The sequence below is a fragment of the Struthio camelus genome, chromosome 1 (genome assembly GCF_040807025.1).
Source record: "Struthio camelus isolate bStrCam1 chromosome 1, bStrCam1.hap1, whole genome shotgun sequence".
Classification (NCBI taxonomy): Eukaryota; Metazoa; Chordata; class Aves; order Struthioniformes; family Struthionidae; genus Struthio; species Struthio camelus.
In genome coordinates, this window is record NC_090942.1 from 89,356,205 (window position 1) to 89,379,776 (window position 23,572).

The window sequence follows — 23,572 nt, forward strand, 5'->3', positions numbered from 1 at the left end:
TGATAATCAGAGAGAAGGCAAGTGGTAAAGAGGAAGAAAGAGAGTATAGCAATTACTGAAAGAGGAACTATTTTTTTTTTAATACCCTGATAAAAGAAGCTCAGCTGTATTTTGTCATGATCTCTCTGCAACCTTATTAGTGTATGGTAATATAAGAAAAGCTACCCTGCAAAGGGGTAAGTATTATTCCTAGCTCACTAGCTACAAATGCTAGATCATCATCTGGCTTTTTGTTTTGAAGCAGAAGCTTTCCTTTCTACCAGCTATGACAGAAGAAGTAACATACGCCACTTTGAATTTTGAAAACTGCCATGTGCTGGATAATATCACACAGCCTGAGGATACTAAAGAAAAAGGTGTAGTATCTGTGAAGCTTTCGTGTTTTATTTTTGCTAATGCAGATGGGATGGGAAATACTTTTAATTTAATTGGAAGCCCAGTAGGCCTTTATTAGCCTTATTACTCTCAGAAGAGTTACACTAGTTATGAATATGTCCTAATTTTTCTTGCTGTCATAACTGCCTGAACTCTTCAAAGTTTAGAATAATGATCTCATAAATTCATGGAAAAATATATTACTGAGAGTTATACTAAAATCCATGAATCATCTTAACCGTCTGAAACTCAGAAGAATTAACTTAAAGTAATTTTTAAAATGGATCAGTTCTGCTTAATTTCTCCATGCAGTTACATTCTAACTCAGAAAGAAACTCATAAATGAGTTAACTTTAACTGCCATTGTATTTAACTTCCAAAGCTGTAGCCTGAATTAAGGGATGAATGCAGTTTAAATATATTAGTTTAAACCAAGACTTTTGCTTAAGTTGTAATAAATTGCTTAAGAGTTTCTATGAAGATGAGCTCTTGATCTGAGTGGTGCATCTATTAGAAAAAAAGGATACATAGGGTACTAGCTGTTCATGAGGTCAGGCTCTGGAGCAGAGTTTTACAGACAAGAGGATGACATGCTTGTGATTCAGAAGGAATTCCATGGGAATTTCTTTGTCTAATTTTCAGTGTTGCCTAAATTATGATTTTGAACATTTCTAGAGTACAATTTATGGGTAAAAAAGGATTTTAACTATGTCTGGGTTAGGATTTGAGCTTCTTTTCCTATAATATCTGATGACACCAGTACATGATGAGAAGGACTTATGGAGTCTACCTGGGAGGGCAGAAAGCACAGCCAGGATAAAATCTTATTTGGAGAAAGAGCTTTTAACTAAAGAAGACCAAGAGTAGATATGAACTGTTAAATAACGGGGGAGTGGGGAAGAAACACAAGAACTGGATTTTTTAATGGTCCAGACTGCTTGATTAATTTTCTGGCTCTGTTTTGTGATGTTCCAACTGTCTCTTTTAAAGAAAAACCTGCATGTAGTTCTAGGAACAGTTCACTCCATAGATATCTTCCAAACGGCTTCTCGCTCCCTCCACTGTACGCAGTCCTCCAGTGCTATTCTAGCAGCCTCACACATCCCCAGACATCCTCCTATTACATCCCAGGATGCACAACACATATTTCACACTGAGAAAACACCATTATGACATGTCACACCACTCTGCATTATTTCACACACACAAAATTCAAACCAACAACAACAACAAATCTATCCATTCTAGGGCCACAGGAGTGCTATACAGGAAAGAAACCCCAGCCCAAGGTCCCTTTGATTGCACCAGATTTGACAGAGTCAGTGTGAGATTACAAAGTTCAACTCGTTGAACATTTATCTAAAGAAATGCATCAGGCAATACTTGAAATACAGAAGCCAAAGTTAAAACTATTGCTTGATCTTGATTTATATTATGCTCAAACAACTATTTTGTATTTTTCTATGAAATCTCACTGTCAGACTACAAAATCTTTTTCTGTTCTCATGTAATTGTCCCAGGGAATGTGGATTATAAAGCCTTCAGTCTTCAGCTTGGGGCAATGACTTTGTAGGGAAAGGAGTGATTTATTTTTGCCCTTTAGCTCCAATTCGCAACAGTATACATAGCAGCTTTGCCATTTTTAAGAAGTGGTCAAACAGCAGGAATGTATTCCAGCCCTGATCTTAGCACTGAGGAAGAATAACCAGGCTGTACAAGAAGCGGCTTACCACTGCCTTTAAGTTACCCACAGTTTTGACCATGGGTGTATTAGGCCAACTTCAGGTTTGATTCTAACAAAAGCAATGCAAGTGAAACTGACTCATTCCAGCTTCTAATGACTTTAACTAGCTGCTTTATTTGTATTAGAGACTTCCTACCGTCCCTTTCTATCAGCTTCTCAGTGCAGAACCAAGCAAAGATCATTCAGCAATGAAATGAAAAAGTAACAAAACAAGCTAGGATCTGGATGAATAAAATGAATATTTTAAAATTTCCAAATGAAATTTCCAAGGTTTTGGGTCAATATTAGGAACTTTTGTTCAACTCAAACGCATTTATTTTTAAGTTATTAAAACTTTGAGAACCTGTCTGTATTTTTGAAGGCTTGGGGAGGTTACTAAACAAAAGAAAGATATTTACTTTTTAAAAAGTAAAGTCAGAACGCTTTGTTTTGAAAACATTAATATGCCAGTCAAAATGTCATTCTTTTGAAAAAAGATATCTTTTCCCTCTCTTCTTTTTTCTTGCTAAAACTGGATTAATCCCAGTTTTGCAATTAGTTTCATCCCTCAAAAGAGAAAAAGTAATCATTGTTAAAAGAAAATTCTTCTAATAGCAAGGGTAAATGTTATAAGAACTACCTTACAGAGTGATAACATTTTTGCAAAAATGCAATATAGGAAAGAATCTCTTCCATTGAAGTTTTATAAAGTTCCAAGAATCCAAAGTGAAAAAAAAATCAAATAACGAAATGAAATAAGATAAGATAAATGAAATAAAAGAGGGGAGAGAATGTTATTTCTGATTGACCTGTGCTAACATCTCAGGAGAGAAAAATAATAGCCACATGACCTGAAAAGCATGCCACTACTAAGTCCCCTACGCTTTCTTAACGTAGTGAGTACATTGAGTTGATTAACATTGTCTCTATGTAGGGGAATAACATGTTTTATATACATTTATACTGATGAGACTAGAAATGAAATTCCATATTCTTAGAATTCTCAGAGGAGAAAATTTTCATCAACAGTATTGTGCCTTCTTTTAGGAGCTTGGTTGATTATGTTTTCAATTTTCTTAAATCTAGTCCAACTTAATTCAGTGGATTACTTCAGATTTATACTAAAATATGCTGGAGGATAAATCATAATAAATGAAAGCCTTTCCCCTCTCCCCCTTATGCACAGCTTTCATCTTCTGAAAATAGTAGGAACCCATCCTGCCCCAGGGAACTATTATGTATGTTCAGAGTCACCATATGGGGTGACTAACATGCTGCATATGTGCTGGAGGCACTGGCTGTGTGCTCCAGAGTTACTCTGAGCATGTGCAGTGATTATCTGAATGGTATCTCCAAATGTTCAGCTGTTACACATCCAGATATTTGGGAGATTATGCCCAAAGTGGTTGAAATATCAGGTGTGTTGGTAGCAGAGAGTGAACAGGAAACTAATACAAAATACGTTCTGTTCAGTGTAGCTGAGAAGGAAAGGATTTTTAAACCAGGTTTTATTTGATCCTGTAACCAACTGGAAATGGTCTCTCCGTTATTTTAATTTAGCAGCCTATATTTTATACCTCATTGCAGCAATTATCATTGGGCTATTTCATGATCAGTGGCTGCAGGAGCACTCTGGTTGTATCTAATTCCTCAGCCAGTCTTTCCTAGGGTTGGCATTTCACCTGGGAATTCTCTGATCATAGGATGAAGAGAGGGCTTGATATGCTACTTAACCTTGTCAGAGACGCAGTAATGCCAGGGAGAACCAAGGGAAAATTGAGAAATTCAGCCAGAGTAGAAAACCAGGCATAGATAAACTATGCTATTTAGTAAGCAATGTGAAAACTTTGCATCCTGTGGAGGCTGGTGTCTCTTCTCAGAACCGTATACTGTCTGTCTCCATAGTGCCAAGCTTGTGTCTGGAAGCTTGTAAGCCCTTACAAAACTTTTCATGACAAAGAATTTCCTTACAAAGTGAAAAGCAGAATTAAGAAAACTGATCTCTAGCAGCTTCATGCTGGTTTCAGCCTTTGTTTCTTTTATGTGGTTTAGGGGACAGAACCAAAGTGTAAACACTTACAAATGCTAGTAGGATTCAAGTGCCCAAGACCAAAATCACAAGTCCTGCTATCTAATCCAAGACGTGCCAAAATTAAGGAGTTTTGCCTCATGGAGCCAAATTTCTACTGCTTAAGTTTTCCAGATGCCTGAAATTCAGCTTCATCACATGTACAGAGGCATCTTGACCTTGAAAAATCCAAGCATTCAGTAGTTAAAATGTCCTTAAGTCTTGTTAGGATCTATGAAGTACATGGTTCTCCTGTACAGAAATATCACATATCTTGTAGATCTAATATCTGGTTTTGTGCAATACCAACTCATTAGAGCACTTCTCTAGAATGGGATTGCATTCTGTGATGAGATGCATGTGAAAGAAGAGTGGTAGATGTAATATATCTCTAGAATAGCTTTTGTCAATGTCTTTCACAGCACTGTCATTTTAAAGCTGCAGCTGTACGGGCTGGATGGTGGACTGTTAGATGGGTTGAAAACTGGCTGAGCTAGCAGGCTCAAAGAGGAGTAGCCAGTGGCTCCACATCTGTTTGGCAGATAGTAATGAGCAGAGCACCCCAGGGTTTAATACTGTGGCTAACATCATTGTTCAATATCTTCATCAATGAGCTGAATGATGACACCAAGTGTGTCTTCAGCTAATTTACAGATGATGATAAACTGGGGGTAATGACTGAGACTAGCAAATGGCAGAGTTTCAATACAGAGCAACCTGGAGAAACTTGAGGACTGAGAGAGCAGAAATCCCATGAAATTGCACAAGGAGAAACACGAAGTCTGCGCCCAGGTTGTATTTACCTCAGGCAGTGGCGCAGACTGGGAGCAGGATAGCTGCATAAAGCTCTGCTGAAAAGTACCTGAGAGTTATCGTGTACGGTAGCCTGAATATGAGCCAACAGTGAGTTGTCACTGCAAGCAGGCTTTCATTGCAAACTGCCTGTTGGGCTACATTAGCAGTATCATGGCCAGTACATTGAAGGAAGCTTTTATTCCCTTCTACTTAGCACTAGCGAGTCTGTACTTGGAGAGCTTTTCCCAGGGCCTCAGTTCAAGACAGCGTCAGCTGTTGAAACTTCTTTCAGCTGGTATAATTCCTCAGCTTGAGTTTCTGTAGTAAGAGGTCTTGTACAACATTCACCATAATTTGCCTTGGCTTGCTTCACCACAGATGCTGACTACTTCTCGGCATTGTTTCAGTTCCTCTTACTTCCACTTAGCATATTAAGTTTCAGTTCCTGTTCCTTCAACAATACAATCTCCAATTTTAAATGCACCTTTTCCTTTTCTAGATTAGCAATTTATTCTCCAGGCTCCCTTTTTACTGCCTTTATTGGACTAAATCAAGTTGGTTGCAACTCTCCACAAAGTCTGTATTTTGGCAGCCTTAGTATCTGCCTTTTATTTTGTGCCATCCCAACAAACTGTGAATAGTGTTGCTTTTTCTCCTTCTCGGTGAGTGCTCATTTCTGTATCTAAGTGGTAACCCATAATATGAACAGATTCCCTATAAAATCCTAGGTAGAAATCTCAATCTACCATAAGTTGCTACAAGAATTTACTATAGCCCTCAAAATAACAACACACAAATTACCAAAAAAATCCAATGCACATTTGTTTTCAGCTTTCAACTTTCAGCAATCAACTTTCAAGCTTTTGAAAAATCTTGCTTTCACAATTTATGGCCTTCAGTCCAAAGAACAAACTCCAAAGGACTTTGGCTGCCTATATTCTCCATGATCTCTTGCTCTCTTACTTTGAGCCTCTTTTGCTTTGTGAAAGAGATTCTGTAAGCAGGACATATACAACTTAAAAACAGAAAGTAATTATTTTTTGGCTAACATACCCTGAAGACTGATAAGATTTAATGAAGCTAATATGTTCATCACTCCATTAGTACCTCACTTCCATTTCATGGCTGAATTTCTCCCAGGGCATCACACTTTACCCTGCTCTTGGTGGTCGGTTGTCCTGATTTTGTTCGTACTGTGCCTGGCATTGCTGATGGGGCTGGTGACTCTGACAGTTTTATGTAAGTACTAACGCATTTCTGTTTGTTGGGGGAGTCAAGCTCCTAAATGATACCAAACTGACAGCTCCTTTCAGTGCAGTTTCTGCTTCAGCTAAGAACAGCAATAGCAGGAATGCAGGATCTGAAAGGAAAAATGGAAAGCTTTCTGTTACCATAAACAGTCTATGCCCATTGCCTTCTGCACCAACAAGTCCACTGTGACCCAGATCTAAAGTTCACATTTTTATGAAAAAAAACACAGCCCAGAAAACAATATAGTGGAATGATATAAAATGGCAATATGTGATAAAAAGTGACAGTTTTATTTTGTTGTTGACTTACAGTCAAATAATAGGAAATCCACTGTGCAAATGTTCTTCATTTCTTAATCATTAGCAAGCAGCAGAAAAATCTCAGCAGTGTTTGAAAGTAGCTGTTCAGAGGGGAATAACATTTATGCCTAATGGTCTATTTATCCCTAATGATTTGCTAAGTCATTCCATCTCTACATCCCTCCTTTTCTAAAAGACAGCATGGGAAAATGTTTTATTGCGATTTCAGTTTTCCAGGGTTCCAAGGAATACAGGACACAGATTAGAGAACTCAACATGACCAAGAATGATCTGCATGCAAATTTCTCTGTTATGCTTCAAGCAATAGGAAAGCAGCTGTGCTTGGAAGGAGATAAAACTCTTAAAAATAATGGTAAACTAATATGTTTTTGCAATAGCTTACTTTTCAAGTTGGCAGGGAAGGAAATGAGATATATCTTCTGTATCTTCTCAGATACAGACACTCTCTGTCTCCTGAGTCTATCCAGTACAGGACTGTTTCTGAAATCACTTTTCCACAACTTGACTATTTAATTGGCAGCCAACAATGAGCTAGCAGTTCTCTTCAAAAAAAAAAGAACTTCAGAAGCTGTTCTCTTCAGAAATTATATTCTGAGGAGAAAGAGCTTCAAGCTAAGGAATCCTGTTGTGACTCTTGGGAAAGGGGTTTTCATTGTCTAGACATCTGACTACATTCAAGCTAACTGCTTAAGTCTCCATTTTAGTTAATGTGACAGTGCAAGAGTACAGTTAATTTCCTCCCAAGACAGGCACCTGAAATGCCAGAAAAAGCATATTCCAGAAATATCTATTCCTGTTAATTGAATAAAAGGGCAATTCAGATGGATTCACAAACATATTAGATTTGTAGACTCCTGAAATTCAGCAAAATAAGTCCCATCTGCAGCATCTGAATCTCCCCAAAACCCCAAAGGTGTGCAAGAGGTGAGAGAGGGGGATAAGTTTTAATCTGTTTCATTTCATGAACCTTCTGGGGCCACAGTTGGATTTTGACTGAATTAGGACTGTTATATATATACTCCCTAAGGATTTTCTCGTCACAGGCTGTCAGCTATGTTCTCTAAGACACAGCTTCGAAACAGAAATGAAGTGATGATTTTCCTTTTCCAGGTCAGAATTGTGTACTCTGCCCTGCAAACTGGCAGTGGGAAGGTGGCAATACCTGTTACTATTTTTCTACAGAAGAGAAGACATGGCAACAGAGTGACAAGTTTTGTTCTTCACAAAACTCCACTCTTCTTCTGATAAAAGAAAAAGTAAAGTGGGTATGGCCCAGTTTCTGATTCTGTTTAACATGAAGGAAGTTCCTATATGGTGAGAATGGCTATACTATTCTTAAGAGTTTGGTAAAGGACATAGATTGCATGAGTGAGTTAACACAGCCCCAGTTCTTTCAATGCATAACAGAGACACTACAAATTCAGCAGTTTCCTATCAGCCTGCTCACTTCATGTGAATATGGGTGCATAATTTACTTAACTTGGACTGTGAGCAGGAGATTTTCTAAAGTGATTATACCATTCTGGATAGTGCTAAGGCATGGGGCTGGTCATTGCTGTACAAAGCACTATCCTTCTGGCTGCTAATGGTGTGAGACAGCCCATCTGACCATGGCTTACTGTGACTGACTACTCTCCTATTGCTAGACTGAATAGTAAAAATGTTCGTGCCTATTTTGTAATGGAGACTGGTTTCATTAATTTAACAATTACTACAAATACATACAAGCATTTGGTAAGGTGTAAGTGTGAAAACCTCTTTTATCCAGTCCTCCCTTTGGTTAGAGCACTTTAAAGAGGAAGGTCTTTCTACAAAAGTTCGCCTCATATTTTCCATCAAAATAAAAATGCTTGTGAATGAGTTGCTGAAATCTGGACTAATCTTTTCGTAAGGTAGAACAACATGAAGACCAACTGGGTGACAAGAGAAAATGCCAGATGTAGAGAGTAAAATAGTGCTTTTGCCTCTGGATCCCAGCACAAGTATTTAAAGACTGGAGGCTAAAAATATGGCCCAAGAGCCAACAGTCACAGCTGGGCCTGTCTGCACTCCAGCACCTGAAAAACGCCTGCTCCACTTCCCTTCTGGCTAAGGTGCAGAACATAAAGTTTCCCCTGGAAATAAGGGATTTCAGTCCTATTTTCAGCTTGCTAAATTGGTTATAGCAAAGGCTGTGAGATGCAGTTTGTTTTAGTTGTCTTAATCAAGACCTTAACAGATATGATGAAAAATAGAAAACGGAGAAGTAAACTAGGAATGACAATAAGTGAAGGAAGAGAAAAACAGGAAATGTGAAATCAAATCTTTAGAGATTTCCATCAAGCAGCAGTAAGAAAGGCAGAATCATTTGAGTTTACCTTCTTATCTCTGCTATTTAGAGCACCTTTTAAGAAAAGAATATTGCTAAATGCTTAGGTGTAAAACCTCCTCCACTTGTCATGGTTCAGCTTTTGCAATAAGTAAATGATACTAAAGACTAGTGTAAAGTTCAGCAAATCACACCCAACAGTTCCCTACGAAGTCAGTGATTTCCTCTGCACTTTTGACAAATGTTAACAACAAGGTAAAGGCAGGGGGGAATGATTCATGTCTAAAGGGGAAGGGATGATCCAATGTTTTGCTTGGATGGTTTAAATCAGATTGATAAAGGTTACATTGCCCTTTAATGCTGTAAGTATACCTTCTTTCTGACTAAAAACAGCTCTACTATCATTTTTCCTTTGACATTAGGCTTTTTCTGTAAGTGCAGAACTTACAATGATGGGTTATCAATTTGTGGAATTTATGTTCTTTTAGCAATTTCCATAACACTTTCAACTTCTGAGCCTATGTCCTAAATATTTATTTTAAATTGTCTTTAATTTGCATAGGAATTGGTACAACAATTTACTAAAAGAGCATACTGGCTTGGATTATCATTTAGAACTGAACAGAATGGCTGGTTTTGGGCAGACAACACAGCTCTTACAGAGGAGCAAAAGTCTTGGTAAGTTTTAATGACACAGGCAGAGATTTGCTGTGGTACATAAATTTGGTCCTAGTCCATATGTCAGACACCAAGGTAACTTTGGACAGACATATTTTATGCAGCTTTCTGGGTACTCCAGATCTCACTTTTCCATTTCAGATTTTCCTTGGCCTCAGCCAGGAGTACTTGAAAGCTGATCTAGGCACTATTACAGGGCAAAAAAAAAAGTTACCTGAAAGTTTCTTTTGGAAAACTAGTTTCAGATGGACCATAAAAGCATCATACATTTCTGCTGCATTTGACATCTTGTTTTAGTGAGAGTACATGCAAAAACTCAAACAGAAAGATATTCAATTCATGTTTCCAAAAGCTGTTTTTATATAAGACACCATTTATTCTCTAGAGTCACTTCCCTTCTGTTTAAAATATCTCATAAATTAATATATTTATTTTTCTTATTGCTTTAAAACCTGCTTTCCCAGTTTTCCTTTTCATTATTGATCTATCTCCTCCTAACATGGCTGTTGAATTAGCCACTGCCAGTGCACCACTTATTACAGGAAACAGGTTAGATTCCATCCTTAGAGTTGGTTGGGGTACTTGTTGGCGTATTCAGGACACGGTGAGCCCCATGGGAACTGGTGCATGATTCTACTAAATTCTGCATTTCTTTGGTGGAGGATATATATGTTTTTGTGAAAGCCGCTCAAGCAATTCTTGCAAAGATGTTTGAAAGGGGTGAGATGCATAATTTGTATGAGGCAAGATGTAATAATAAAGACTCTTCCCTCCTAGGATAAGGAGCCTCTACTTAGTCCCCTACTGTGTATCTCTTTATAATAAAGCCATCTACAGACAACAATGTAATGAAAAGAATTACTATATATGCGAAAAGCTCGCCATCAAGTTAGAGCGAGGTAACAACCATCAGTGGGATGACTGGTTTGTCAGACCAAAATGATTATTAGAATCTGGAAGATATTCTGCAAGGTTGGAATTTTTTATTCTTATTTTTATTTTTAATTGTCAAATGAGAATTTAATTGCATTGAATCAGACCTAATACAATTCCCTGTTTTCATTCTCTTTCAGACATATGTAAAAATGTTTCACCAAGGAAACATGCATGGAGTTACCTCTTAAGAGTGACCCAAGTCTGTCACTGCAGGTTTAAAAACTGCCAAACGATTGCTCGTTTTCAGCCGTGATGGCCAAAATGGTCAAACGTGGTTTCAAAGGAAAAAAAAAGTTACAGGCCAAGCACATAAAAGCACTACTCCTTGCTGGTTCATAATTTTACAGCTGTAATATAACATAAGTGATGGATTAAACCATTCAGAATACTCTTCTGATGTCTTCTTGATCTGACTGCTTTAATATACTACTGTGCTAGAGTGCCCAACACACAAACTCAGTTATCCTCAGAAGGTAGACGAAGATGTTCCCAAACTGTGTTAGTAATCATATGTGCTCTGGAGCACAGGTATTCATAGTCCTTGAAAGGATTTATGCGTGTGCCACAGCAGAAGATATTCTTCAGCTGTGAACATCTAGCTCTCTTCCATGCTTCATCCTTCTTCCTGGCACTATTAGTTCTATCTTTTTTTTATTTTAGTTTGTTTTCTTTTGTTTCAAGTAATTCAGTAATACTTCTACTCTTTTTTATTTCCTACCTTTTCATTCATGATTTACTAAACCCAGATGCCTACTGTGATGTATTGCAAAAGTTATGCCCAGATTCAGTCAGTAGCATGAACTCCTTTTAGATTTTTTTTAGGCTATTTCTTGGAATGCCATACTACTAATATAATTTTGAGCAAGGGTCTACAAATGCAAACATAGGAAAGATACCCCAAGCAGTGTTAATGCACAAAATGTGTCCTTCCACATCTCCATGGAGCAATGGAAGTAAGATTGACCTGTAACAATGTCTTGAACTAAGTGAAAGGCCTGCAAATTTCTACAATAACAAAGGACTTTGCCCTAATTTGCCAGAAAAAAAAAAAAAAGCCCAGTGTTGTTTTCTCTTACATTAGAGTGACTAGAAGAAAAAGGCCTAAGAGCAGATAGGTGCTTCTGCATGGTTTGTTGAACACAAATATGAGTTGAAATTGACAGGTCCCCAAGCTGACAGGCAGTCACAAGGCTGTACCATATCTTGCAGTGGCCTTGATCCTTCTGGTCAACTCACTACTACGCCAAAACCAATCATCTGCGGTACAGTAGCTGTACTTGTAACTCTAAAGCCAAGTAGGATTAGAGAATAGCTACAATGTGCACTGTGCTACTGAGACAGAAGGAATTAGATTTATTTTTCTCCATGAAAAACAACAATAACTTAAATGCTCAAAAAAAAGACAGGTAACCAATCCAGAGAAGTAAGAGAGGAGGCAGTGTCCCACCATTTGCTGCAGATGTTTGGAGCGCTGCCCTGAGACAACCTGTTCCAGCAAGGGTGAAAATGGCAAAGGACAATATGCAGTGTTTGATTCTGTTGCCTTTTCCATTAAAAAGAGTTTTTCCCCACAGAAGAGACATACAGAAACATTTTGATTTTGCACTTGCTGGGATGGCATTTTTGAACGACAGTTCTGTACAAGAGTATTTCCCATGTCCAAAATCTACCTCCAGTCATAAACGCTAGTAAATGTAATTGGCTAGACCAAATTCTGGTTAATAAATATAGCTGCTTTGTCCAGCCTGCTGACAACTGTTATACATGTGCTGTGTTCAAATGTAGACAGGACTTCCTGTCTTAGTTTATCATTTCAGTTAGAATAAACACGAAATTTTGTCTGGCTCTTTACAACAACAGAGAGTATGATTGTGATGTGTGCCCCATCACATTGCTTTAATTACAAAATGTTACTTGTGTTCTCTTTCAAAAGGCATCTCCAAAACAAAAAAATAAAATAAAATAAAAAAAGGAAAAGCCAGACTTACTGGCTTATTGGATTCGGAGCAGTTAAAATAATACAATAGAATGGCTTTTACCTCCTATTTAATTCTTTCATGATAGTGTCTTTTCATGCTGTTGATACTACTTTTTAATTGGGCAGCTCTGCACTCTACACATGGAAAGAGGAGCAGCTACCATAGAAATTCTTCTCTTGCTTTCTCCCTGCCTTACCATTTTATGACTCATCATGTCTGGGCAAGTGCTCTATTAAGTAGTGTCAGCCACTATTTTAAGACTTTTAAGAACTACAGTTCAGCATTGGAGTAACACACTGCAAAGAGCTGGAGATGGAGAGTGAGGACAGATAAGTCATGTCTGAACTGTAGTCTCTGCCCATGAGCATTTGTGCAACAGTAGAGGTATCTTCAGTGTTGCCTGGTCTTTCTATGACCCAGACTGAGTGATCATGTGAATCCAGCTAAACTCCTGGTCATCATCCTTTCAGCTCACCTTTTCTCCTCACTCTCCTCACTTTGAACCTTCCTTTCTTTCTTTCCTGATCCAGTACCCTCCCTGTCTCCTCATCCCCTTTTCTGCCCAAAGTTTTCTTTTGACCTCATCCTACCTAACAATCCCCCACTCCCTAGAAAAGAAATAGCTCATCCCAAAAGGACTTATTTGCCCACACATTAGTCCACTGTTCTCAAGGAGGAACAAAGTCTTTTCCTTCTAAAATATCCTACAGCATTGATTTCATAGGACATAAACATAAAACAGCAGCCTTCCTACTTGCCTACTTTCCTCACTTGCTATGAGTACAGTCCTTCATTACCTAGGAAAACAGATACCATTTATTTTGATTCCCCAGAATTCAGTGCCAAACTGCATAGACAGCCCTGTCAGTCTTTCTTCACTAATCAAATACTCTAATCCTTTACACTTGCTACGTGGCTTATAGATCCAATTTGATTATTTTACCAGATTCAGAGATAGGGATTTTCCCTGAACAGTCCTCTCCCTACATTTTCCTAACTAGCTCACAAACAAAAACTGCACTGAGGAAGGTAGAGGAGCATGGCTTGAAATAGAGTTAAAGGTATTCGTAGCATTTATTTCAGTGAATGTTTGTAAAATAATTTCATTTTTCATTTCTCTCTTAGTAGTATAAGGAGATGCATCCCATTGTTTTCAGTGGACCTGTGGTGTTGGATTTGTGTCTTGACCGTTGAGTAGATATCTTTCATACATTAACTCAAAATAACAAGTATTTCTACAACATCTTATTTTAAGAAAGTAGAAAAGCCTAGTGTTTGATATATATTTATAGCTAGATCAGGTGGGTATAAGTGAAACAGCCATAGGTTCCATCCAAGAATCAAGATTCCCTGATCTTCACATTCAAGCAAATGTCCATCCTTCATAGCATTTCTTTAACTCCTAAAAATGCTTTTAAAATGTTACTATGATACAGTAATCAGCACAGAGACAGCTTCCTTTGTGGTTTCACTAGAAACACTGAAATATCAACCGTTTTCATTGTCTCAGCATTGGTCTTGCTGCAGTGTGCCCTTACTACCAAAATACTGCTATCTCATGAAAAAGGTGTAACGAAGCACAGATGGAGGATGAGGAAGGCTACACCACTTTAAATTTGCAGCCTTCAACTTCAGTTGTTACTCTCAGATATTCAAGTAACGACAAAAGTTCTGTGTTTAATACTCCAGCCAGTTTTGTTAAAGTAGACAGTAAGTATTCCTTAACTTCTCTATCTAAATTGGGACATGACTTGAATTTGAATGCTCATGTTGATTGATCTAGAATCTTGCTAAACTTTATACTATATTCTTCTGTGAATATTCATAGAAAAAGCAATGGGAATGATCATAATGGAGTCTTGTGCATTATAGGTTATGATCACAGATGATTTTTCTGAAGGCTTAAAGGTCTATACTCCAATTATTTCTGCATTTACTTCAACACTGAAAATAAATACTGCCTTCGATATATATTTTGTTGTTTTGGTCAGACTCCTTTGTAACAGCAAGGTAACAGAGAGAAAAGTACTATAATTTTATCTGATAGCTCTGATAGGAGTATATTTTTATTTGTTTATACTCAAAGCTTTTCTTTAAATGGACTGTTAACTAATGTGCTGGATTGTGCCTGTGGAATGGTTGAGCTTATAAAATGATGACTTGAGTACTACTGCGGCTTAGAAATTTACCAGGTTGCTTATGTATGAAATAAGTATGCACTGCTGCTATTCACAGCTTGGATAGAGCAGATAAACATACCGCTCTGGTGCTGTTTGAAAAAGATCTGGGGCTATCCAGTAAGAATGGCAGCTCAAAAGAGAGGATGGAGAAGCTGTTGAGAAGCAGCAGCCAGAAAACTAAAGGTGAAATATTAGGGACTGTGTTCCTAACTGTAGAGTCTCCCAGAGAGAAAAAGGGTGGCATTCTGGGAAAATTCTTAAATGGCCTCTTGATACACAAAGATCATGCGAAGTAGATAGACTCATTAACTCAGAAAAATTTAGGTTGAAAGGGACCTCTAGAGTTAATCTATTCCAATCTTTTGCTCAAAAGGGATAGTTTCAAGGTCTCATCAAGTTGCTCAGGGCCTTGTCCAACTGAGTTTTGGAAATGTCCAGGGATGGAGAATGCATAACTTCCCTGGACGCTCACTCTAGTACCACTCTTAGTGGAAAGATTTATTTTTTTCTCATCTATTCCATGTCTAATCAGAAGTTGCCTGGATGAAACTTGTGGCTGTTGTGCTGTGTCCTTTTGCTGTGCCTCTCTCAAAAGAGTTTATTTCCATCTTCTCTGTAATGTCTTTTTAGGTAGTGGAAGACTGAAAATAGATCCTCCCTCAAACTCCTCTTTCCCTGGCTAAACAAACCCAGGCCCTTCAGTCTCTCTCTCCAAGTCCCAATCATCTTAGTGGCCCTCTGCTGGACTCCCTCCAGTTAGCTGACATCTCTCTTCAACTGGGAGGCTCAGCATTGGACCCAGTACTCCAGATATGTCTTCATGACTGTCAGGCAGAGTGGAATAATCATGCCTCTCGACCTGCTGGTTTGTTCTTCCCAGTGCAGCCCAGAATTGCTTAGACCTCACTGCCACAAGGGCACATTGGTGGCACATGTTCAACTTCTCTACCAAGACCCTGAAGTTCTAGTAAATCAGTCTCCTTCTGTATTGCTGCAAGGGATTGTACTGTTCCAAGTGCAGGACTTGGCATTTTTCTTTCTTGAGCTCTGTTGCACTTACAGTTCTTTCCTAAGATATTTAGGTCCCTTTAAATGGCAGCCCATTGTATGCCAATATGTCAATATGGTGTATAAAGAAGGCCAATATGCCTCCAGTATACCAAATCATTATTCTCCAATTTGGCCTCATTTGCAGTCCCTTGAAATTACCTTAAGTGATGAGGGCTAAGGGCATCACCCTTAACTCTGGCTATGTAAGTTTTAATTGCCTAGTTTGCCTGGACATCTGGGGCACCTCTGAAGGGTGATTTTTCTTGAATTACAAAAGGTTTGGCCTCTGGTGGTGCTTGCTCAGAGGCACTTGACTCAGGTAATAGTACTTGATGCCTGTAATAATATTCAGTTAACCTGAACAATGGAGGATAGCTATAAAAGAGTATTGCAGAAATACTTTTACAGAAATTACAGTGCAGTATTGCTCCACAAAAGAAAAAAAAAGTAAGAAAATATTTTAATTGGGAGACAGTCAGCTGGGAAACTTTGGAGAACTGTATTCCTAATAAGACATTGGACCACAATGGAAATATGAAGAAAGAACCTGGAGAAAGATGAGTTTAATGTTCAAACATAGTAAGCATTTACAAATCCCAATTACAGGGTTAAGAATTAATTTTATATATGGTGAAGATTGTTCTGACACTAGATAGTAACTTTTCCCCTTTGAGGCTGAGAAATCTTAGATTTTATTTTGTTATTTCCAGGACTGTTGAAACTTCAAAATTTAATCTGGTTGCCTGCCTCATGAAAAGAGGGATGATTCTAAAACACCAGAGCCTCAGTTGATAAATATTCTTAGTGGACAAACAGATATTTCTCAAGAAAAAAACTCCAGGAAATTCAGAACAATGATAACAAAAACTTCTCAGTCAAGAAAAAAGAGGCTCTGCAGAATGTGATAAAGGTGGACTGGTGATATCAAAGAGGAGGTAATATCTCTGCATTGTGAGGAGTGGTGCTCTTCATTGCAGAATGTTTTTTTTTGTTTGTCCCAGGAGCCTCAGCCTCGGCTTCTATATGGCGACCAGTGGCCTTTACTTTCTTCGCTTTGTGTCTGGTGTTGCTAATGGGACTGGCAACCCTGCTGGCCTTTTGTAAGTACTGTGACATCCTGAGTTAATTTTGTATCAGTGAGATTCAGCAGCATGGCTACTTTATCTTCTTCCGCAGTATAGGAAGAATGTGACCAGTGCGGCTCTCCTACAAGCAACACCCCCTTTCATTGTGTGTCAGCCTGAGTTACTCTGGATCACTTAGATCTGTACTTATAGCCTCTAGTCCATTCCATGTTGACCATCAGATAAACTACCGATTGTAACAATATTCACATACTAGCAATTTAAGTTACACCTACAGGAGTAACTGAGATGTGAAAAGCCCTATCGCATTTCTCAAACACTTTGGTTTCATTGTTAGAAATATATACGCTCCTGCTCATTAGCTACACTATATAAACAACAGTGCCCCCCTGTGAGCGATACTGGCACATTTCACTGTCAACATTCAGGCTTTTTCTTGGATTGCAACCTTTTCTGCAGTGACGGAAATCTTGGCATCAAATCATAGTAATTTGTGCATTTGCCCATCTATTATAGCATGTTTTCCTCAGAAACATTTCAATTAAAAAATTGGTATGTTGAGGATTGTTCCACATTCCATCTGGAAACAGACATAACAGAGTCTCAATTTTTTTTCAGAGGGGAAGGAAGGGGGAAGTAGTTACAAGTGACCAGAAAAAACACCAAGTGTTGGTCCATCACATCACAGAAATGTTAGCTCAAAACCAGCTGTGCAGGCTTCTCATCCAGCAGCCCTCCCACCCCTACCACAACACCACGCAAAATGGGACTGTCAGTAACCCTAGAAAAAAATCATCTGTAGCTTTGTCTAGATGAGTTTTGAATATCTCCAACCCACTGCCCTAGGCGACCTTTTCCAATGCTGCACTACTACCCTCCTGGCGAGGAACTTTTCCTGGTGTCCAGCCTGAACATCCCAAGCCCAATGTATGGCTCTCACCCATTGTTATATCATTGCTGCTAATTCACAGGAATATGGCTCTCTCATCTTTGTAACTCTCCTTCAAGTAGTTACAAGCAGCTATTAAATCCAGTTGCAATTAATTGACGTTTGACTGAATTATTTCCTTCCTTCCTTCCTTCCTTCCTTCCTTCCTTCCTTCCTTTTGTCGAATGCATTGAAAGAAGATTCTGCAGTAAGAAATCATACCTGGTCAAAAATCAAATATCCCTTTGAAAGCCCGTTTTGATTAACTAATTTTGATGACCATCAAGTACAAAGATCTATATATGCTACAAGAAAATAAACATGCTTAGTTTGGACAGGTCATACGGCAGAAAAAAAAGCAGCCCGGCCGGCTAGCCAACAGTTGTTTCACTTCTCCACCGTTTCCAGAATTGGGACAGGCAATGATGATAGGGTTAATTCAAGTTAAATAGCCCTTCCCAAAACCATCTATCTTCTTCACAATGTTCCTTTTAGAAGATCAAATGTTGATGACGTACACAAAGGGGAGACAAAAATTTAAAGAACCCCAAAAGCTACAATTCAAATGTATTAAAAATAAAAAGAACTCTGATAAGCATTTTTGGTTTTAAGTATTTGTTTCAGTTTTTCAGGTTTCCAAGGATTCTGAGGAATTAAAGAAGCTACAAGAGATGAGGGAAATGTTGTGTTTTGAAGGAAAGGAAAGCAATAAGACTAATGGTAAATATGGTTTTATGCAAATAAACTCAAATAAACTCAAATCACCCCATCTTCAGAGCCCATTGGCAGAGACTGTAAAGCCACCAGGAAGAAGTCTGATCAGTTATTGCCTGTTTTTATCTGTGGCGGATTTGAGATATGGATGTGTGTATATTCAAACTGTGATTCAGTGGCTTGTTTCTCACAAGCCTGTGAAGATCTCAGCTGATTCATGGCTACTCTTAATCTTCTTTTCTCAATCTTCTTTTTTCAGTCACACTAGTAGCTAAAGCCCCTGTATTCCTTGTTGATCTATGTAATAATGTCTCTCTGATTTCTAGAAACAAAATGCGCTCTCTGTCCAGCAAGCTGGCAAAACAGTGGAGCTGACAACTGTTTCTACATTTCAAAACAGAAGAAAACATGGAAGCAAAGCCAGGAGTTCTGTTCCTTGAGAAATTCCACTCTACTTGTGCTAAAAGACAGAACAAAGATGGTACAGTCTTAACAGCTTGTCTTGAACCAACAAATTGCACAGTATTAGCATGGAGAAGAGACTTAGCACCTCAAATGCATATTTACATTACCTCTCTCCCCAAGTTTTCTCACTAAGGATTCCTAGCATCAAATCTAGTATCTAGATTCCTAGCATTTATATTAGATCACTAGATCTAGAGAGCACCACATTCACCATGGTTCTACCAGATGCTGACTGCAGTGCAAAGTGACTGCAAAAGGCTCTTTTCTAACCTTGTGTTATAGCCTTCATAGACTGGTATTCAAGATGGCACAGAGGGTAAACAGCAAAGAATTATATTATGATGATTTATTAAGGTTTTTGGAATGAATATTATCATAATATCATTATATTAATATTATAATATTTTTATTATAATTTAAGTTATCTTACTAATTTTGCTATTTTTGATGAAAAATGAAAATCTGTGATTTACTGGCAAGGGCGTATTTTCCCTTTTTGTACAGACACCTGGGAACTTCCTTTTCAACAGCTATTAAGCTTATAAATGAAACCCAAATATCCTTTTTGCCTTTTGCTACACAAAAACTTTAAAAGGAAACAAACGTGCCTGAAAGTATCTCTACTTTTACCAAATGGAGTTAGTTTCAGATGGAGATACTCAATTATCTCTCATTTTAAGGCTTAAAGGCTTATCCTTTGGATTTTTTAAAGTGAAAATCAGATGGGCAGACACAAGAGAGAAAGCAGAGAAATAGTTAACTACTATCTTTCCATACAGATATATGGGACAAATAGTGACATCCTGAGACCAGGATCCTGGTTTACACTGTTGAGCAACACCTGAAAAACACTCCTTCAACACCAAATTCAAGAGATTATTTTGATATGCTATATAAATCCTTGGATGGTTTAGTTCCAGATGTCTGGGTAATAACTTATTCTTCCATGTTGGGCATATGCAGCTGCAGCTACACTGAGGCCAGACCAATTTAAGTCTGATGGATTTCAGATTTTGTGCAAATCCCTGAATATGCTACTGAGTAGTAGCAGAACATATGGAAGATCTGAAGGGGCTAAGACCTCTTGGGTTGCATTTAGATATCTGGGAATCATCCAGGTACCTAAGCATAGATGAGATGCTCTAGGGTGTCCTTTTTGACCTCCAAATAATGCTTCAGAAAGGCATAGTTCTCCCATAGGTCCTGGGTCTTGTCTGCCAGACCTATGTGAACACCTCAGGTAGCTTAGGGCATCTCATATGCTGGTAGAGGCCTATATTTATGCAATAGGAACTGCCCTCCAGGGTGGGATTCATCTCACCCAGGCTTGGGCTTCCACAGAGTAAGTAGTCAGCAACTTCAGAGGTACTTAGGCTCTGTTACAGGCAGAGGCGATCTAGCCAATTCAGTCACTGGAGCAATTCAGCTCACTATTCAGTAGCGCTGCCACTGTGTGAGATGAGTCAAACTCCAGGCTCTGCTGGCTCTGTTGGCCAGATCTGCACTAACTCTAAGTGGGTCTTAAGCAGTGCTGTCATGTATGTACCAAACCGTACATAATACGGCAGACCAAATAAAGCTCTCTCCAAGGTTTTTTTGTAGAACCAGGGTACATTTATCTTGTGACATTCAATAAGCAGAGGTATTTGAATGATCCTATAATCAGAGCAGTCATCACTGTAATATGGAGAATAAGCATGAACAGTAGGCTACTCAAGTTATCTCCATTAGTTGCTGAACCTTCACAACTATGAGCTACAGAAACTTGGGTTTTATTTTTAAATATCATTGTGATGATTTTCTCATAGCTACAGGTCTCTCTACCACGGGATCCACAGTTTTACTGGGTTGGATTGTCATATATCTCTGAAAGAAACGGCTGGTACTGGGAGGATGGGACAGCTCTTGTGAGAGAAGTCACAACTTGGTAAGCCTTGGTAACTGAGGACCAGTGTGATTCTATCCTATGGGCCTCAGTAAAATATATGAAACTTACGATGACTCTTACTTTTCCACGTTTGCTACCACGTTTGCTATGACTAAGGAGCACAGAGGTCCTAGTATCCTTTATAGAGCTGCTAGTTCCTGTCCTGAATAAGGAACAATGGCTGGCAAAGTACAGCCGCATCACAGTCACATAAGGGATCACCTAGCACCAATAAAATAGCTCCAAGGGGTAAATAACTATATTCCAGTGATTGATAAATCATTTTCATTACAAAGGGCCCAAACACATTGGGGCATCATTAAGTTGTATCTTTTAATTTTCCAGGATTGTATTATATGAACACATCTTCTGTGCTTCCTTATATGGACAGATAATTTACACCAGTAACTCCTGTTCAACAAAGCAATTCTGGATCTGTGAGAAAGGGGCTGTTCATTTCACCTGAAGAAGTATTTCAAAAGGGATGCAGACTCTGTCAGTGTGAGATATGATCTTTAGCTGTTAAAAGTTTTAAATATATTTTTAGTTTTATTTGTTTATTTTGCAGCTTTCTCAAAATGTTTATTGAAATGGATATGTCATTAGAGACTAAACCCTTCTCTTGCCTCCATTTTCCCTCTTAGGTTCACAATAAGAAATATAAACCTAGGAAGCAACTTGAAAGAATTAGCTATAGTGAAGCAATGATTCTTGAGTGACTCTCTGAGGAGGCAATTACACAGCCTCACAGCTCTCTACCAAAATAATTCCTGAGCTTCTGCGGGAATTTCTCCTTTTCCCAGCGTTTTACACTAACACCTGGCAGACAGTCAGAAACAAGTCCCCCTTCATCCTTTTTGATTTTTCTCACTGAATTACTCACTGTACATGCTAAATAGAGTCCACCTTTTTTAGACCAGTTTGCCTAGTCATATCTTCTTTCCTAAATAATTCTTCCAGCTATTCCCCTGTTCTAGGTATGGGGATACAGAAAGAATGCAAGGCTCTAGTTAGTCAAAAATCTTTTCATGTAATACTTATAGAATACATTTTATTGATGAACTGGCTGATGTCTCCATTTCAGTGATTTCAAAGATCATTTGTCTGTTTTTTCAGATGATTAATACTTAAAAAGATTGAAAACAAGTACTGGTAAATATGCATTATTCTTATACTCTTTTGAATGCATGACAAACTTTCACTCCCCACTGCATCATCAGGCAATGGCAGAATATCATATTATCTGAAATATTCCACATTACACGTCATCAGCCTAGAGAAATCACTTAGTGGTGGCTAACTTTGTCTGGACTGGGAAGCAGGAAATAATTAAGCTGGCTCTTCAAGTTTTCAATGTTAAAAGATGACTTAAACATATGAGATACAAAGTTCTCCGTATAACACTTAAAATGCTATTTGGAATGCAAAAACAAGCTCTACCAAAAAAGCTATTCCAGACACAAGAATACTTGACCTTTATAAAGTTCAAAGAAGTGGGTGATTCATGGGCTAACCTTATTTTATAAACCAGTATTTCTGGAAAGAAAGGGCTAACCAGTGGTTAAAATATAATTGGAGGGACCTGGACTGCTTTCTTGAACATTTCAGTAGGGCTAGACACAAGCTGTCTAGTCAAGCTGTAACTATTTTACCATTTCTAAAATGAAAATGCCATTATTTGTAGGGTAATTGTATGTATAAATATATTAAATGTGTTGGTTCTCAGCTAATGGGAGACATTCAGATACTGTTCTAAAATAAGTTACTAGGAGAATAAAAAATTGTCAGAAAAAATAAAAAATGTAAGATTAAAAAATCATCAAAAATGAAACAAATCTTTAATTCAAGAAAGTTCAGGGAACAGTAGCAGTCCTGAGATTAACCCTTTTGGGGAGGTTGCAGTTGCAAAACATTGGAGATAATTTTACTCTGAATAAAATTTTGCTTGCCTACACAAATAAGTTCAGCAACAAATTCAGGGCATTTAGGGAAATCACTATATCTGCAGATTGGCTCACTTAAAAAAAGCTACTTTTAAAGCACTAAGGACATGGTAAATGCAGGTTCCCTATAATGAATAATTGGAAAAAGAGTGTTATATATTTGGTGATTCCTTGTTAACAAACCAAATGTAGTAAAAAAAAAAAAAAAAAGATGTAAAATACTAGTCCTTAAAACCAGAAAAATGTAGTTCTGCATCCCATGTTAAGAGACACAAAGAACTAAGTTCAGTTACAAGTTTATGGGTTTCAGGCCTGGATAGAGCATTAATTGTGTATTTCTCTCCTTGCTTCCTTGTTCTTGCAGCATTCCTTATCAGAGATGACTCAGTAGCATTTTCTATATATCATGTTCCTGTGCAGTTTGGAAAATGACAGTATATCTTGCAGGGCTTGCTGTTTAAGGACAGCAGCTTCCACCTCCACATGAAATCAGAGACACATCCAGTTTCTAGGCTAATCATGAGTACTGGGATCCTGCTGCAAGAACATTTGTTCCCATTTGGATTTGTTTATATTTTTATGGCGCAGGTGGTTTACTGATTTTCTGTCACCACGGGTAAATGACAATACAGAGAAGACAACTCAGTAAAAATTAAAGCTGTGTCACCACCCTCGAGGCTGCATGTCTAAGTCTTGCCACTTGTGCTGTTGTATGTCAATATGAAGCAACTGAAAGCAATGTAAGAAAATTGAATTAGCGGAAAAATTTTCTTAAAAAAATAGATACTATGAAGAAAAGTATTTATGAGTTTGGTAGATCTATTGAGATGGAAACTTATGTTGGGAG

At 38.1% G+C, this 23,572-nt stretch overlaps 1 protein-coding gene across 1 annotated transcript; it reads left to right on the plus strand.

The window, feature by feature from the left end:
* Positions 1–69: 69 nt before the first annotated feature.
* On the plus strand, positions 70–23,526 carry LOC104152134 (uncharacterized). The gene is made up of 12 exons (XM_068943004.1): positions 70–356; positions 6,102–6,200; positions 6,741–6,884; positions 7,643–7,797; positions 9,403–9,518; positions 10,296–10,458; positions 13,999–14,143; positions 16,665–16,763; positions 18,301–18,396; positions 18,717–18,871; positions 20,664–20,782; positions 21,128–23,526. Exons 1-12 carry the CDS (start codon positions 266–268, stop codon positions 21,246–21,248), a joined length of 1,503 nt encoding a protein of 500 aa, XP_068799105.1. The 5' UTR covers positions 70–265; the 3' UTR covers positions 21,249–23,526.
* The last annotated feature ends 46 nt before the right edge of the window (positions 23,527–23,572 follow it).

Coding starts and splice junctions, on each gene's coding strand:
- LOC104152134 (XM_068943004.1), top strand. CDS start 266: ATGACAGAAGAAGTAACATACGCCACTTTGAATTTTGAAAACTGCCAT. Junction 6,885..7,642: donor TAAAACTCTTAAAAATAATG/GTAAACTAATAT, acceptor TTCCTTTTCCAG/GTCAGAATTGTGTACTCTGC. Junction 16,764..18,300: donor GGCAACCCTGCTGGCCTTTT/GTAAGTACTGTG, acceptor TATTTGTTTCAG/TTTTTCAGGTTTCCAAGGAT.